Raw genomic sequence first — 15320 nt, forward strand, 5'->3', positions numbered from 1 at the left:
TTGACTGCACAAGCAAGATTTATTCGAGTAGCAAACATCCCATCCCTGTTTACGCCCGGAAATACGCCTGGAAGTTTTAATCCTTCAATAAGAGGGTGTTATAATCTGTTTTGACGGAGATCTGGTCACAGGTGGAAAGCTCAAACCCGGTCTGTTCACAGCTGGAGTTCTATCTCCTTCCCTGTATAGAAATAAACAGGTACAGGATTTCTTCCTGCAAAGAAAACGTGCAGGTTTTGTTGTATTCTTTCTTCTTACCCGTGGGAGGCAGTGATGCACTAAACTGTGCCTTGTCACCCCCCAAAAAGACAAAAGAAAACCTTTCTCTCAAATTTTTTCCTCAGCTTTATTTCAAAAGATGAATTGTACATATACAACCATAATGGCAATGAAAAAAATATGGAAGATAACATATAGATAATGTGTTATTGTGTTTCAGTCCCTGCTAAGCAAAGCAAAGAGACTAAACGTGATTATTTTTCTCCACTGAACAAATGTTTTCTCTACTGAATGAAAGAGCAGAGTCTACAAAGGTGTTCTACTATCTTTTATCAATAGTATGCTGTTTTTAGCTGAGAGCAGGATACCTTGTTTTTCCAGCTCAGGCATTGTACTGCCCTCCGTTAAAACTCTGCTCTCACACTTAAAACGTTCCTGCTCGTGTCCCGATTTAATCAGCTTCGCCTAAAAACAGCATTTCTGCTCTCGGATACATCTGGTATCCATAAAAATGCCCTGCTCTCCACTTAAAGCCTTGCAGTGGGTTCCATTTGCACAAGTTTGTAGTTGCAAGTTTCAACTGGAACAACCCGTAGTCTTCCAGCTTATTATTTCTGTGTGCCAAATAGCCCCTCAATCTTTTTTTTTTTTAAACTTTGTGAAGCAAATAATGAGCCTTTGCTTGATATCTATAATTCTGTAAAATGCATACATCGGGGGGAGGGAGATTTGCTTTGAGGTGGTTTGGCTGATCCAGGGTGGAGGGTAACGTGCTGATGTTAACCAGTGCTATTATCCAGGGGATCCAGAGCAGTAAAACAATTGCAGCTACAAACAGACGGTAACGTCAGCACTATTTTGGTCTTCTATCAGCCGGCATTTTTGAGAGGGGGATTTCACAACGTGAGTGAAAAGTAAAGATTCAAGAGCAGACGTTCTTCAAAAGCACAGAAAAACCTTTGTGCAGGAGAAAGGGTTTAAACTGGCTGAGAAACATTAAAAAAAAAAAAAAAAAAAATGGTGTATCCGAGTACAGTTTAAACTGTGTACGGAGCACACAGCGAATATTTTATGTCTTTGTCTTTCCAGCTTTAGTTTTTACTTTAACACTCATTGGCATGAGCTTTTATTATGCTTGCAAGTAACTGATCCCCCCCATGTTATAGTTGAATTTCTTTTTAAGCTTCAAGTGACAGTTTAAAGTTGAAGCAGTAAACTTTTTGGGAGTATTTTAGAACAATTTTCCTCTCTGGTTGACATGCAAAGAACTTGAAACCGTGACTTTGCAAACTAGTAGAGACACGGAGACCAGAGAGGACAACGGGTCTGGAAATCTCCTCTTTTTTGAGTAGAAAAAGGGGGCGGGGGACCGAAAAATATTCAAGGCAATTTTGGACAACACGGTGCAGTTTCACCACCTCCCCCCGCTTACCAGGCTACTTTTTTTGATAAAGTGATGGGTTTGTAAATAAGGGCTTTTTTTATGCCCCGTGGAGCAGCAATCTTTCTTCCATATGAAGGACAAAGCCTACCACAAGAACAACACTCTACCACCCCCGTCTCAGTACCAGATGTGAATCTCATTAAAAACCTTCTTGTGGATTTGGATGGAAACCAAAAATATTTTCAAATGGAAGATTTTCCTCGAGAAGAGAAGTCAAATATTCCAAGAGAGGCAGCAAAGGCTTGGGGGGAAAAATGTTGATTCTGGGTGCCTTTTTTTTTTCTTTTTCTTGTATGGCTTTGGTTTGGGAGATAATGAGAATTTCCTTTTGTACAACTATGTCCTTCTAAAAAAGTTTAATTAAACAAGTCGGGCATCATTACACTGTTGCCTTCTGTTTAGCAAAGCTGCAGTTTTTCTGTTTTCATTGAATTAAGTCTCATTACAAAGTCGGAGAGGTTATAATCATGATTATTTTTTTTCCTTACTGCCTTGTTAACAAATTTCTTCTGTCTGTTTCATTTTAGGAAAAAGAAAAGAAGTACATGCTGCCCTTGGACAACTTAAAAATCAGAGATGTTGAGAAAGGCTTTATGTCCACAAAACATATCTTTGCAATCTTCAACACCGAACAGAGGTCAGGGTTATGCCGTTTCGACATGTTTGACGAGCACTGAGAATACACAGCAGTCTTATTGATTTGCTTTGCTTGCCTGACCTTGTGTTTTGGAGAAAGGCCATGACTTGAAGTACTTGTGTTGGTCTGATGTTTATCCGTACAGAAATGTGTACAAGGATCTTCGGCAAATAGAGCTGGCCTGTGATTCTCAAGACGATGTGGACAGCTGGAAAGCTTCCTTTCTCAGGGCAGGAGTTTATCCCGAGAAAGACCAGGTAAGAATAATAAATGACTGGTCTTTACTAAATCACTTTTTTTCCTAAGCTAACATATGATGTCATGGGAAGTTCTTACAGTTCTATTGAAACAGTTTGTGACAGCATTTTCATGGGGTTTACTATATGTATGTACTTATTAATACTTGAATTTAAGTATTTCTCTCTTCAGTCTTTCTGTAGTTATAATTAACACTGTAAGTGTTGAAAACTATTAGGATTAAAAGGATAAAAAAATATATCTAGGGCTGTCAAAGTTAACGCGTTAACTTAACGTCCTCTTAACGCAGACTTTTTTTTTTAACACGATTAACGTGCAGGATAAAAAAAAACAAAAAAAAACGCATTATATAAGTTCTGGTGCTCGACGGCACCCGTAGTTTGAGGAAAAGTCTGGTGAACTGAAAGATGGAGAATGAAAAGGGACTTTTGAACGGCTAGTTCACTTTCAAAAAGATGCCCAGATGGTTCGCTGGACAAGACTAAAGTTATTTGCATGTCGATTTGAAATGAATTACCGTCGAGATGCAGAGAGCGCACCCCCCTAAAGGTAATTTAGAACAGCAAAAAATGTGTGAATAAATGTGCGATTAATATGCGATTAATCGCGAGTTAACTATGGACAACATGCGATTAATCACGATTTTAAAAAAATGAATCGTTTGACAGCCCTAATTATATAAAAAAGCCCAGGAGTACCAGTGCTAGTAAACTCTTTTGTGACTCAGGACTAAGCACTTTACAGGCTCTCATGAGGAACCTGATGTTTAAGTTTATGTCTCGACTTGATGAGTCACCAAACCGTATTATAATGAAGCTCACAAGCCCCAGGTGCAGTTCGGTCAGATATCAATCATATCTATGGAAACATTGGTATGGGTGCCTTTTAAGACTCTCATGAATAAGAGTATGTGTTTATGTAGTTGTTTATTTTTTATGTTGTATGTCTTGATATTGGGTCTAAAGCCCGTAATAAAGTTTATTTATATATATATATATATATATATATATATATATATATATATATATATATATATATATATATATATACATATATATATATATATATATATATGTATGTATCTGATGTGAAGAATTTTTGGTAACGTTTTGTACGTTTGTCTCTGCCGTGGCTCAGGTTGATAACGAAGAGGCCGCCCCTACAGACTCCTTCTCCATGGACCCCCAGCTGGAACGGCAGGTGGAAACCATCCGCAACCTGGTGGATTCATACATCGGGATCATCAACAAATCCATCAGAGACCTTGTGCCCAAGACTATCATGCATCTCATGATCAACAGTGTGAGTGCAGCAGTCCTCGGCAGTAGACGGAAGCCATTAAGTTCCATCTTATGGTTTATCTGATGTATTTCAGCAAAGTAGTCATAAGACTAGTAATAGAAGATAAGCACACGGGGGACACCTTTTTATAATTCAGAACCTGCGTTGGTTATGTTCCATTGGTTGTATACTTATCTGCCACATAGCTGTAAAGACGAGTGAAATACTTGGCTCCTGTAACACTGCGGTCGTCCTGTCATGGCTCCGAGTACAGATGTCGGCTGGTGTGTTTTTGAAGGTGGCTGCAAATCCTTCAGAGAACCTCTGCAGGGCGTGAGGTCTTAAACACTGTCTGACCTTCCACCAGAATAAAGACCGATATAAATCCTGCTGAGGAGATGACTCCATTACTGCGGCGTGTTTCACCCACTTCGTATTGACCGCAGTACATAACACGCCAGCACTGAGTTATAGTTGAAATAACAGGTTCGGAGACTGGGACCAAACGTTTTTATACTCTGTTGGCTCTTTGTCCAATTATGGTTTATAACCCACCTGTACAAATTAAATTGAATCTTTATAGTTTTACATAATATGGAAAGGGTGACCTAGAGTTCAGATGCTTCCACTGTACATCACTCCTTACTGCAAAAACCTAAGAAGGGTGAATGCCAAACAAGTAAACTCTAGATTTTTAAATCTATTTGCAGCATCATTTATACAGCTTTATGATCAAAACAGAAGTGTCCGTTAAAAACAAGCATGCTATTTAATTTGACGTTCAACTGATACTGCACTTCTGAGCTTTGTAGAATGCTATTGACTGTCTGTGTTCATTTAAGTAGCGAAGTTGGTTGTGTATTTCTAGTTGACACAAGGTCATAAAATTAAAGACGCTAATTAACTGAATTTATGATGCACAGAGCGGCTTGTCAGCCTCCATTTATTATGCTTTATTATTCTAGTGAGTGAGCTCAGTTGATGTGCCCCGAGCATCTGCAACACACACACACACACACACACACACACGTATTAGCCACATGTTGCAATGATGACTACATAAAGTAACTCTTTTGCAAAGGTTTTTAAATATGATCTTAAAATGAAGTAACACCAATTTGCAGACCAGGCACCAAAATATTTTTAAATATAAGCAGAACAAAACCATTTATTTTGTGTTGTCCTGTGGGATGCATTAAACTTCTAACAGTAGGCGACAATGTCCCGTTTGCTTTTCATGTAGAACTGGTTTGTTTGTTTGTTTTCCTTCGCTTTAATAATCTGAATTTCTCTACAGGCGAAGGATTTTATCCACTCGGAGCTCCTGGCTTATCTTTACTCATCTGGGGATCAGAACAGCCTCATGGAGGAGTCAGCTGACCAGGCCCAGCGCAGAGATGAAATGCTGCGCATGTATCATGCGCTCAAGGAAGCCCTGCACATTATCGGCGACATCAGCGCCACCACAATCTCCACGCCAGTACCGCCGCCTGTAAATGGTAACTGGCTCCAGGAAAACAGGTGAGACGGAACAAGCATGGCCTTAACAGTTTGAGGCGACGCAGAACAAATCTTTACGCAGGCAAAGATGTGAAGGCAGAGCTTAGAGGAAGCAGCACATTGACTGCGTCCGAATTTGCATACTTCCACCCTAATGAGTAGCAAAAACAGTATGTGAGATTTTTTAGTGCGTCCGAAACATTAGTACGCACTCAATAGCAGAGCTGGGTAGAGTAGCCAAAGATTGTACTCAAGTAAAAGTACTGTTACTTCAGAATAATATGACTCAAGTAGAAGTAAAAAGTAGTCATCCAAATAATTACTTGAGTAAAAGTAAAAAAGTACTTGGTGAAAAAACTACTAAGTACTGAGTAACTGTCTGATTAATTTTTTTTAACACAACCATTCAAACAGACAAAAGTACAAAATAATCATCTTCAGGCAAATTAAATCAATAAAATAAATTAAAATTAATAAAAAATAGCTTAAATTAAAATAATCTTAAAATAAATGCAAGTACTTTAATAAATAATAAAATAAATAAAATAACAGAATAAAAAAAAATAAATTAAGCACAAGTAGCACAAAATTTCAAGCCTTTGTACTTTTCTTTTTTAACCAGGCAGAACTAGAACAAGCCCATGAACTCATAGAAACTCCGTGTGTGTTTGAGTCTGTGTAAATGTGACAAAACATGCAAAAACAAACATTTTTCCCAAAGAATCACCCAGTGATGTCATGAGATTGACGCGTATGCGGATAAAAGGGATAAAAGAAAAGTAACGAGCTCAACGTAGCCTAATGTAGCGGAGTAAGAGTAACAGTTTCTTCTTCACAAATCTACTCAAGTAAAATTAAAAAGTATAGTGATTCAAAACTATTCCTAAAAGTACAACATTTCCCAAAACTTACTCAAGTAAATGTAACGGAGTAAATGTAACTCGTTACTACCCACCTCTACTCAATAGTATGCGCTATCCATCGGGGTTTGGTTGTTAAGTGATACGTATATGTCATAAGTATAATATTATTATTTAATATTATGATATTCTTATATAATAATATTATATAATCTAATCTTATTTCGGCCAGGATAAACGGGAAATAGCGGAGCGGTGCTGCTGCTACTGCTGCTGTGACACGTCACTTCCTCCCGACGGCAGGAAGTGATGTGTGCGCTCTGAATAGTACGTCCGAATTAATGCATCCTACTGATATTTACTCAAAAGTGTGCCGAACTTTTGAGTAAACTATACTTTTTAGTATATACTGTTTAGTATGGCATTTCGGATGCACCGATTGTGAAAGAAAGATTCCCACTCTCCAAATGAAAAGATGCACTTTTGATTAAAGATGGTGATATCGCCCCCTACGGCCGTCATGGTAGTTTAATTTTGAATCCCTGTCTCTCAGCCCGACCCCTCAGCGCAGACCGGCTCCTGCGGCTGCTCAGCCCCCCAGCCGTCCGCCTGCTGTCCGGGGCCCGACACCAGGACCTCCCATGAACCCTTCTCCCGTCTTCGGAGCTCCACTCAACCCGTCTCCAGCCTTCGGTGCCCCTCCCATCCCCTCGCGCCCGGGCCCGCCCATGAACGCCTTCAACAGCCATCAGGATTCCTTCAACGCACCACCACAGATCCCGTCACGACCAGCCCGCGTCCCACCCGGCGTGCCCAGGTACGGTCACCTTTAATCACACCAAGAGCACTGCCTGAAGCATAAATTAGCTGATAATATCGTACCGTATTTGTATAATAATGTCAGCAACATCTCATGTCGAAATGCCTGTTTCTCTCAAAGCTTGCAGGCATTGTTTATAATTTCTCTCTCTCACTTTCTGCTGCCTTCATAATATTTGGTTTCATCTTCCTCACTCTGTCATCATCACCTTCTATTTTCTGTCTCTGTTGGGATGTTTGGTTTCATCGTTCTCTTTGTGGGCATATCTCACTCCTTTTATCTTCTCTCCTCATTTCAGTCGAAGACCCCCTGGTGCTCCGTCTCACCGGCCCACCATTATCCGCCCTGCTGAGCCTTCCCTGCTAGACTAGAGCTGTGGCCGAGCCCACCTAGGCGTGTGTGTCTCTGTGTGGGTGTCGGTATCTGCGCACTGTTGGCCGGTGGCAGGCGTTCAAGGGGGAAGGGCTGACTTAGAGTGATGCATAACGTAAATCTTCCAGCCACATCGATACGTTTTATCATGCAATGTTAATAAGCTGCTAATACTTTCCATTTAAGTGCACAGAAAGGAAAGAAAGCCCATAACCACTTGAATATTACAGTTGACAGCTCTGGAAAACAAAAACCCAGGTGATTTCGGTGAGGCATTGTTGCTTCCAGCGGTGGATGATGATGTTTCCAATGCAGGTTTTTTTTTTTTTTTTTGTCATAGCTGGTCTGTTTCCTAAACAGTTACTTTTCTATTATTTTCCAACGTTCCCAGTGTTTTATTACTTACGTTATTATTAACTTATTAACTGGAACAGCCCCCCCCGCTGCCTCCTTTCTAGGAAGGCCCAGGCACTTTGTGTCACCTGTTGTCACGTTTCACTGGGTTTCCACGTCCCCAATCATTTCATAATGAAAAACAACAGCTTAACATCAACAGTTTTTTTTTTTTTTTTTTTTTGGTGATGTCAATTATATAAATATATAATTTTTTTTCTTGTGTTATTTTATTTGAGTGAGTCGTTTTTTAATGACCGTTATAAATGTAGCTTTAAATGGATTTCTAATAGCAGCAGAGACGAAGCATATAAAAGACGCAGGACGGGGGTCACATGACTCTGAGAGAAGATCGTCAGCTTCCCCGTCTGCGGATCACACTTCAACGATGACGCGGCATCAACTAGATTGACATTTGTAATCCATGCACTTCTAACCATCTAGCCTTACAGGAATCCACTCAGAACAGGGTCGTTGTGGTCAGTTTACCTGAAGACTATGCACAAACACCCTGGAGAGGGAAAGAGAAGACAGACTCAAGGCTGTCTGGACTTGCTGAGAAGTCCACTAATTCTCAGATGTTCAAGTATGACTGTTAGCCCGTTTACTCTCAGCTCAACTCCAGTTAGGTTTGAGTAGACTCTATATTGTCTGGATTAGTTTATTCCCGTAGAGCAACATGCACAGTGCAGTTGGATAGTTGTACAGAACTGGGTGGGTGGTGCCGGGTGTTTAGATGACACATTTGGGTTTTAGAGTATGAAGATTGACTCTGTGAGCTTTTCAAATACCTTTTATCATTATTATTATTATTACTGCTATCATATCTGCTTCCATGCATTAAAAATATCATTGTATATAGCTCGCCTACACTGGGATTTGGCTCATGTTTCAATTCATTGCAGATGCATAATATCAGTAGTAATCAAAGCCCAGCCTGTCGAAATGCAACTGTAGTTTTGAAATGAGGAGTCACTAACCCCTGTCTTATCATTTATTTAAATTCTGTGGAGGGGGGAAATATTGGTCATACTTTATTTATAATCTGGGCATTTCTCATGTCTTTTCATGTTTTTGGTAGCAGTTGTATCAGCTCTGGACAACATTATTTTATCCAGTTTCCTAGCTTTTGCTGAATTATTATGGGGTTTCTGCTGCAGGGGTTGGCTGTTAGACTGTATTGGGAGTGCACTTGGGTTTTGATACACAGCTGTGATGATTTGCTGATAAATATCTTTGGATTGCATTTAGTTTTGTTTTTTTTAAGCCATTAAAATCTGTTTCTCATGAACATCCTCAGATGTTTGGGGGGAGGGATGTGGGTCAGGCGACAGTAATGATGGGTTACTTGAATGTTTTTCTTCTGCTTTTGGTTTGATCAGTTCTGGTGGGAGTTGTGGTGTATAAACTCACATCCTGTCTAGAGAAACAGCCTCGACTTTCCTCAGGTAAGAGGATACAGACAACCTGACAATTACAATTAAACCAAAAAAAAAACAAAAAAACAACAAATTGACAATTCGGTGAAGTTCAAAACTGTAGCCTCAAGACAGAATGTGCTTTTTTGTTATTTTTATCTTATTTGTTTCCAGGACTTGCTGAGTGACAAAGCTAGAAGAGATAATTTGATTCTAAAAACAGCCAAAAGTGATACAATCGTGGCCTTTTTAGCATTACATTTTTCACAAACTCACGCTCAACTAAATTTAGTAGTAAATCTGATATAACCTGTTCTGCAGAGTTTGTTGACGTTCTTTGTGCCTGTCACTTCAGCCTTGTCTTGGGAAGATTAGACTGTAAATGCCTTTGTCACACATGGGCCTGCGGGAATGCTGCGTGTCTCCTTTTGTACTCTCTCCTTCCTGTTTCCCTCCCTTCTCTGAATTGTGAAGAAGAGGTTGGAAACTAACCTTCAAAAGTCTTGTTTTGCAAACCCTTGTCAAGTGCCTCTGTAGTAATTAATTGATTGAATAAAACATGAACTGATTTAGAAATGGAATAAATAAAGAGGTGTTGTGTACAATAAAGGGACTGGCTCTGGTGGTTGGTGTCTCTGTGTCTTGTGTGATGCACTTCTTTCCTCAATATCTCTCCTAATAGTATAGACAACCTCCTACCGGTACTTCTTTTTTTTTTTTTTTTTTAATCTCCTCTTTGTCTGTGTCTGAACTAAAATACACTACCAAACCCTCTCATGTTCCCGTGGCAACTATAGTAGCAAAAGTTAATGGGTTAAGGACATTCAGACTCATTATATATCCACTTTTGCTAAATTGACTAAGAAATATTGTAGATCCTATGAGAGTAAGCTTTTACAGCTGCACTCTTAATGTTCATAAAAATAAATCACCCCTCTTTTAAAAACCTCTTGGGCTTTCATTGTCATTTGCCGCTGAACTGAAATAGATTTAATGCAACATCTGTGTGTGAGTCTGTCTATCTCAGAGGAAAATGGTCACATCTAAGTATTCCTGCATAAAACATGGTGGGGTGGTTGTCATCACACCCCGCATTGATCCCATCTCCTCTAGGAGGGTCATCCAATGAAAAACCAAGGTCTGATCAATACGAGAGACGTGGTGATCCGCTGGGGCAACCCCTGAAAAGGGAAACCCCGAAAGAACTTGTTTTACTAAGATTAAACCTGAAAATTTACAGGAAATGTGTTTTTTTGTGTTTCGTTTTTTTTTTATTTTAAGGGGGGTGAAAAGCAAGGATTGGAAAGTCCCTCTTCAGCCTCTTCTCAAAAAAAAGTTCTAGTCATGACATTTGAGGTTGGTGTCAAAATGAGGCTCAAGTTTTATTCTCCATCAGCGGCAGGATTAAGGAATTTGGGTTCATGCATTTATCTTCCAGTTGACATGTTTAAACAGAGCAGCCCCTCCTGATGATCCGATCCTGTTGTATTTACCTGTCGGAAGCAATTCTGCACCGCAAGTCAGAGTTCGAGAGATTAACATTGGTTGATTGTTTCTGAACAGGCGCCCGGCTCCCCGTCGAAACCAGTGGTGACCCCGACCTGCAGGCAGTGGACGTGACTCCCATCCATGACGGCAAAATCTGAAAAACTACACGTTTTACTCGTTTGTTCAATTATATGGTGATACAGACATCACAGCGCAAGGATCCTGGCTAATAGGGGTTAAACTTGGAACAAAATTAAATTATTTTATTCTGTAATCTGTAATAAATCCTTCTGGGTACTAAGAATGTGGCAATAAATTTTTTTTAAATAAGTAATGATTAAAAAATGTAAATATGCAAGCAATCTTTATTTGATATTCTGTGGGATGGAAATGATGAAGTGCCATGTCAAAAACAAAGTTTAATCAAATCATTTTTACTGTTATTTTAGTTCTTTGTGCTGTGAGACAAAAAAAGCCTTTCAAGTTGTCGAGTATTGCACGATGGGATTAATGACATACACAAAAAATAAGTCAGTGTCAAACAATAAAGGGACATAAAGTTTTGTCTCTCTTACTGTCTATTTGAACTGTAATGGCAAGGAATTCAATATTTTAGCCAAAACTACCTTTTGCTGCTTAGAATGTGTTTTTTTTTCCTTTTTATTTAACTTCTGTAACCTAATCAGGAATATTAAAATTATGATTGTGCAATTGCATTTCTGTTATTCCCGTTCATAATTTAGATGTGTGTGATGCATGTCTTTAAAATATATATATATAATAGAATATAGACAGTTATCAAGTCAGTCTGATCATATTTTGGTTTGTTTTAGCTGCTGGTTTTATAACAGAGAACCCAGACTCTTGGATGCAACTGCCTAAAATTCAATTAAAGAACATTTAAGTGAGAACTGATGTGGCTTTCTAGACTGTCAAAGGGCTGTGTTTGTAAGTAACATTTTCCTTGAATGTGTGTTTGTTTATATTATATACCGGTACTAGTCCAGTATATCTGTGTCCACATACTATTGCACTGCAGGTTCATTTCAAGTATAATTTATGAAAACAGTTTTTTCCTTTCAATAACAACATGAACCAGTGATTAAAAATGTCAAACGTCCCTTTAAATTCAGCTCATAGCTGTCACTCAAGTCATCAAGGTCACCTCAGCGATGGGTAGAGGCAATGAAACAGTTCCGTTGTCACGTGCGGACTTTCTTGGTGTCATCAAAGAAGCGTCGGAGTGTGTAAATCTGAGCAACGGCGACAGTAAGCATGACAGCCAGATTCAAGCAGGACCAGAAGGAAACTCGCCACAGGTTGTCCTCTAGGAGGTAGCGGTCTCGGGCCTCAAAGGCCCGCAGCACGGCCTGGACCTGCCGGCTCCTCTCCAGGTGCTCGTACACAAAGTCCAATCTTGCCTGAAAGAGGAGTACCATCATGTCACGTGCAGTCATGATTTTTTTTGTTTTTTTTTCAGACCTCAGATCAACAACAGTGTTGCAGTTTGATCAAATCAACTTAGTTTTTCATTTTTTTTTACTCTAATCTGCAAAATGTTCTTTTCACCTAACTAAGTGATATACAGGACTGTCTCAGAAAATTAGAATATTGTGATTTTCTGTAATGCAATTACAAAAACAAAAATGTCATACATTCTGGATTCATTACAAATCAACTGAAATATTGCAAGCCTTTTATTATTTTAATATTGCTGATCATGGTTTACAGCTTAAGAAAACTCAAATATCCTATCTCAAAAAATTTGAATATTCTGGGAATCTTAATCTTAAACTGTAATCCATAATCAGCAATATTAAAATAATAAAAGGCTTGCAATATTTCAGATGATTTGTAATGAATCCAGAATGTATGACATTTTCGTTTTTTTAATTGCATTACAGAAAATAAAGAACTTTATCACAATATTCTAATTTTCTGAGACAGTCCTGTATGGCTGAGAATTGACTATGAAAGAGATTAAGTATTTTGGTTTCCCTCTGACCCTGATGTCGTCCACTTCGTAGTCTAACATGCCGTCTGTCAAAGCGATATCCGCCCACTCATCCCGGCCTCCGTCCGTGTTGCTCTGGCTTTTTAGGATAACCTCGAAAAACACCATCTTCTGAGAGAGTTTGCTGAAGCTGTTGTCAAAACACAACCGGTAGTCTCCATCCTCTGTGGGATCCACCCTACAAAAGGGGGAGAAAAAACATCACAGTAAAGCAGTGGATTCCTCACTTGTTTCATGCATTTCCTGTTTATTCTAATGTGTGCAATCTGCTTTTTTACTTCACCAGCTCTTTTTTTAATGCATTTGCGCTGGATCATCTAAAATTGAGTCCTTTTTTAGTTTAAGTAAAGTATAAACAAGGCAACACACAAAAACTACTTTGCATAATAATGAAAGGATTATGTCAGAGGAGTTTAGGTGACCCACATGTGGATGCCATTAGACGTCCTGAAGTCAGAGATCACCCGGTATCCGCTAGGTGAGATGATGGCCAACCCAACGTCCAGACCTGACCCTGCTATCACCTGTAAACACAACAGGGACTGCAGTCAGTAACGGTGCTCACACATGCGTCAAGCCACAGATACACATATCAGCGGTTATCTTTTCATTTTCATGCAGATATGCAGTTGACGGCTGAGGCTTTACTCGTGTGCAGCAGCCACCTGAAACTCAAATTTAAGGTCTGATAGTGAACCGAATAACAACCTGCTCACGTGATCTTCTGTTGTGTGACAGTGTCCCACTGAGAGGAAGTTTGTGACTTTCTTACGGCTTCATTTTGGTCATTAGACATTAGACATTTGGGGAGGTTTGATGCATAGTGTTTTCATACATGCCTCACATGATCATTCCCCCCCCCCAGATTGTGTGAAAGCACAGCTCCACTCGCTGCTTTCAAAGTTTACAGTGGCCCACAGATCATGCAAATCTTCTCTGAGTCAGTTGTTGCTGCATCAAAGGGTGCAGCAAGAACTTTGCACTAAAACAGGTAGCATGATAACTGGTGTGACGTGACGGTGGTGAAGCAATGCAAATGACTGATGCAAATGACTGAGGCCATATCTACAACTGTAAGCACACCAGTGTGTGTGCATAAACACAAAACCACACACAGAGAATATGAGTTTACTTTCCATGTGTCACATTAGTCAACATTTGAAGTACCGGTAGATCAAAAATATTTCATCAAAGTTGTAGTAAGAATATTCCTGCATAACATGTGTTTTTGATTCACTTCAAATGTTGACTACTGCACATCACTGTGGGTGTATTGTGTTGTCAGGGCAACTTCCCACAAGCTATTACTCCTTTTTACTCCCCAGACAAACAATCCCCAAACGTCCTGGTGCAAGAATTATCTTAAGTATCATAATGATTTACTTCTGTCTCTGTCAGGAAGAGCAAAGTCCAGCCTGTTCACTTGTTAAGTTTCAAATTATTTCTAAACCTATAACATTATATTTCAAGCACAAACATACAAAATAAATGAATTAATAAGAAAACCTAATAATAATAACGATGTATATTTTATTTACCTGGTATTCAACTTCCATGCTGTCGTCCTTTGCGGTTGGTTGGAAAAAGCACTCAGTGCTGCCAGCAGGTAATACAAACGTAAACTCCATTTTTTTGTTTGGCTCCAAACCTAAAGTCAAGCTGACAATCAGAGTTAAATATGTCATCAAACAGAGTCGTGCACACATCACGCTTCGGTCAACAGTCCACTTTTCCTCTGTGTGCAGAATCCCAGCTCCCTGCAGCTGCAGCAGATCCCGACGGCTGAACCACGAAGAGTCTGGGGGTCAAAGCTCAGTCTGCAGCAGCTCTGCTGCCTGGATTTCACACTCGCACTGAACTCATGCCAGGCTGCAACACAATCATCGTGTTCATCAATTAGGGCCCGAGCACTTACAGTGCGAAGGCCCTATTGTATCTGTAGGAGTTCTCGTTTTTATTTTTATTTTTATTTTTATTTTCCTCGTTTTTATTTTTATTTTTATTTTCCTCGTTTTTATTTTTCTTCCGACGAAATGAGGGCCTTTTTGCCCCCCCCTAATCGTGCCCCAAAAGTCACCAACTTTTGCACGCAAGCCAGGCCTGGCGAAAAAATTTGATATTTAATGGTTTGCATTAATGGGCGTGGCAAAATGGCTCAACAGCGCCCCCTAGAAAACTTTGTGTCTCAAGCCCCACGATACGGTTTGACGTACATGTACGAAAATCGGTACACACCTGTATCATGTCGCAACTTAAAGAAAAGTCTCTTGGCGCCATGGCCGAAAACCGAGCAGGAAGTCGGCCATTCTGAATTAATCGTGTAATTTTGGCGCAATTTATGCCATTTCTTCGGCCGCTTCGACCGTAACGTGCACCCAGGTGTGTTATACATCAAAATGTGCGTCTCGATCCTGCGACAATGGGCATTATTTTATCAGTCAAAAGCCTACTGTCGCGACGATAGACAAAAGCCAAACGCCAAAGCCATAGCCAAAAAGCGTGCATCCCCCCTGATCTGATTGTTTGATATTTGATAGTTCCTATCTGGCATAACTTTGGAATGGTTTGACATAAAGAGTCGTGGGTGGTGTCATCGGACTCGGTTTTGAGTCCTTG

The 15320-nt window shown here is 39.7% G+C and overlaps 2 protein-coding genes across 9 annotated transcripts in view; one reads left to right on the top strand and one right to left on the bottom strand.

Moving 5' to 3' along the window:
• Positions 1-10921, top strand: part of dnm2a (dynamin 2a) — a 38666-nt gene extending 27745 nt beyond the window's left edge. For 6 of the 8 annotated variants that reach the window (XM_061711898.1, XM_061711897.1, XM_061711899.1 and 3 more), the window contains 6 exons: positions 2191-2300; positions 2446-2557; positions 3696-3860; positions 5137-5360; positions 6753-7016; positions 7318-9827. In XM_061711898.1, the coding sequence (XP_061567882.1) occupies positions 2191-2300; positions 2446-2557; positions 3696-3860; positions 5137-5360; positions 6753-7016; positions 7318-7390 (948 nt within the window). In that variant the 3' untranslated portion in view covers positions 7391-9827. Of the gene's footprint in view, positions 1-2190; positions 2301-2445; positions 2558-3695; positions 3861-5136; positions 5365-6752; positions 7017-7317; positions 9828-10765 lie in introns of those variants that run through there. The other 2 variants (XM_061711900.1, XM_061711905.1) reach the window with 2 other exon arrangements.
• Positions 10922-11692: 771 nt separating this feature from the next.
• Positions 11693-14508, bottom strand: LOC133421885 (transmembrane emp24 domain-containing protein 1-like). Its single transcript, XM_061711676.1, has 4 exons — positions 14243-14508; positions 13131-13228; positions 12696-12882; positions 11693-12111 (listed from the first exon to the last, which is right to left on the bottom strand). The coding sequence occupies exons 1-4, from the start codon at positions 14408-14410 to the stop codon at positions 11893-11895; spliced, it is 672 nt and encodes a 223-aa protein (XP_061567660.1). The 5' UTR covers positions 14411-14508; the 3' UTR covers positions 11693-11892.
• Positions 14509-15320: the final 812 nt, after the last annotated feature.

The sequence above is a fragment of the Cololabis saira genome, chromosome 21 (genome assembly GCF_033807715.1).
Source record: "Cololabis saira isolate AMF1-May2022 chromosome 21, fColSai1.1, whole genome shotgun sequence".
Classification (NCBI taxonomy): Eukaryota; Metazoa; Chordata; class Actinopteri; order Beloniformes; family Belonidae; genus Cololabis; species Cololabis saira.

What these genes read in the sequence shown, in the direction of transcription:
- LOC133421885 (XM_061711676.1), bottom strand. Translation starts at nt 14,410, where the DNA reads ATGTGTGCACGACTCTGTTTGATGACATATTTAACTCTGATTGTCAGC. An exon ending in GCATGGAAGTTGAATACCAG is followed by an intron (nt 13,229 to 14,242) that starts GTAAATAAAATA and finishes TTGTGTTTACAG; the next exon opens with GTGATAGCAGGGTCAGGTCT. An exon ending in ACGTCTAATGGCATCCACAT is followed by an intron (nt 12,883 to 13,130) that starts GTGGGTCACCTA and finishes CCCCTTTTGTAG; the next exon opens with GGTGGATCCCACAGAGGATG.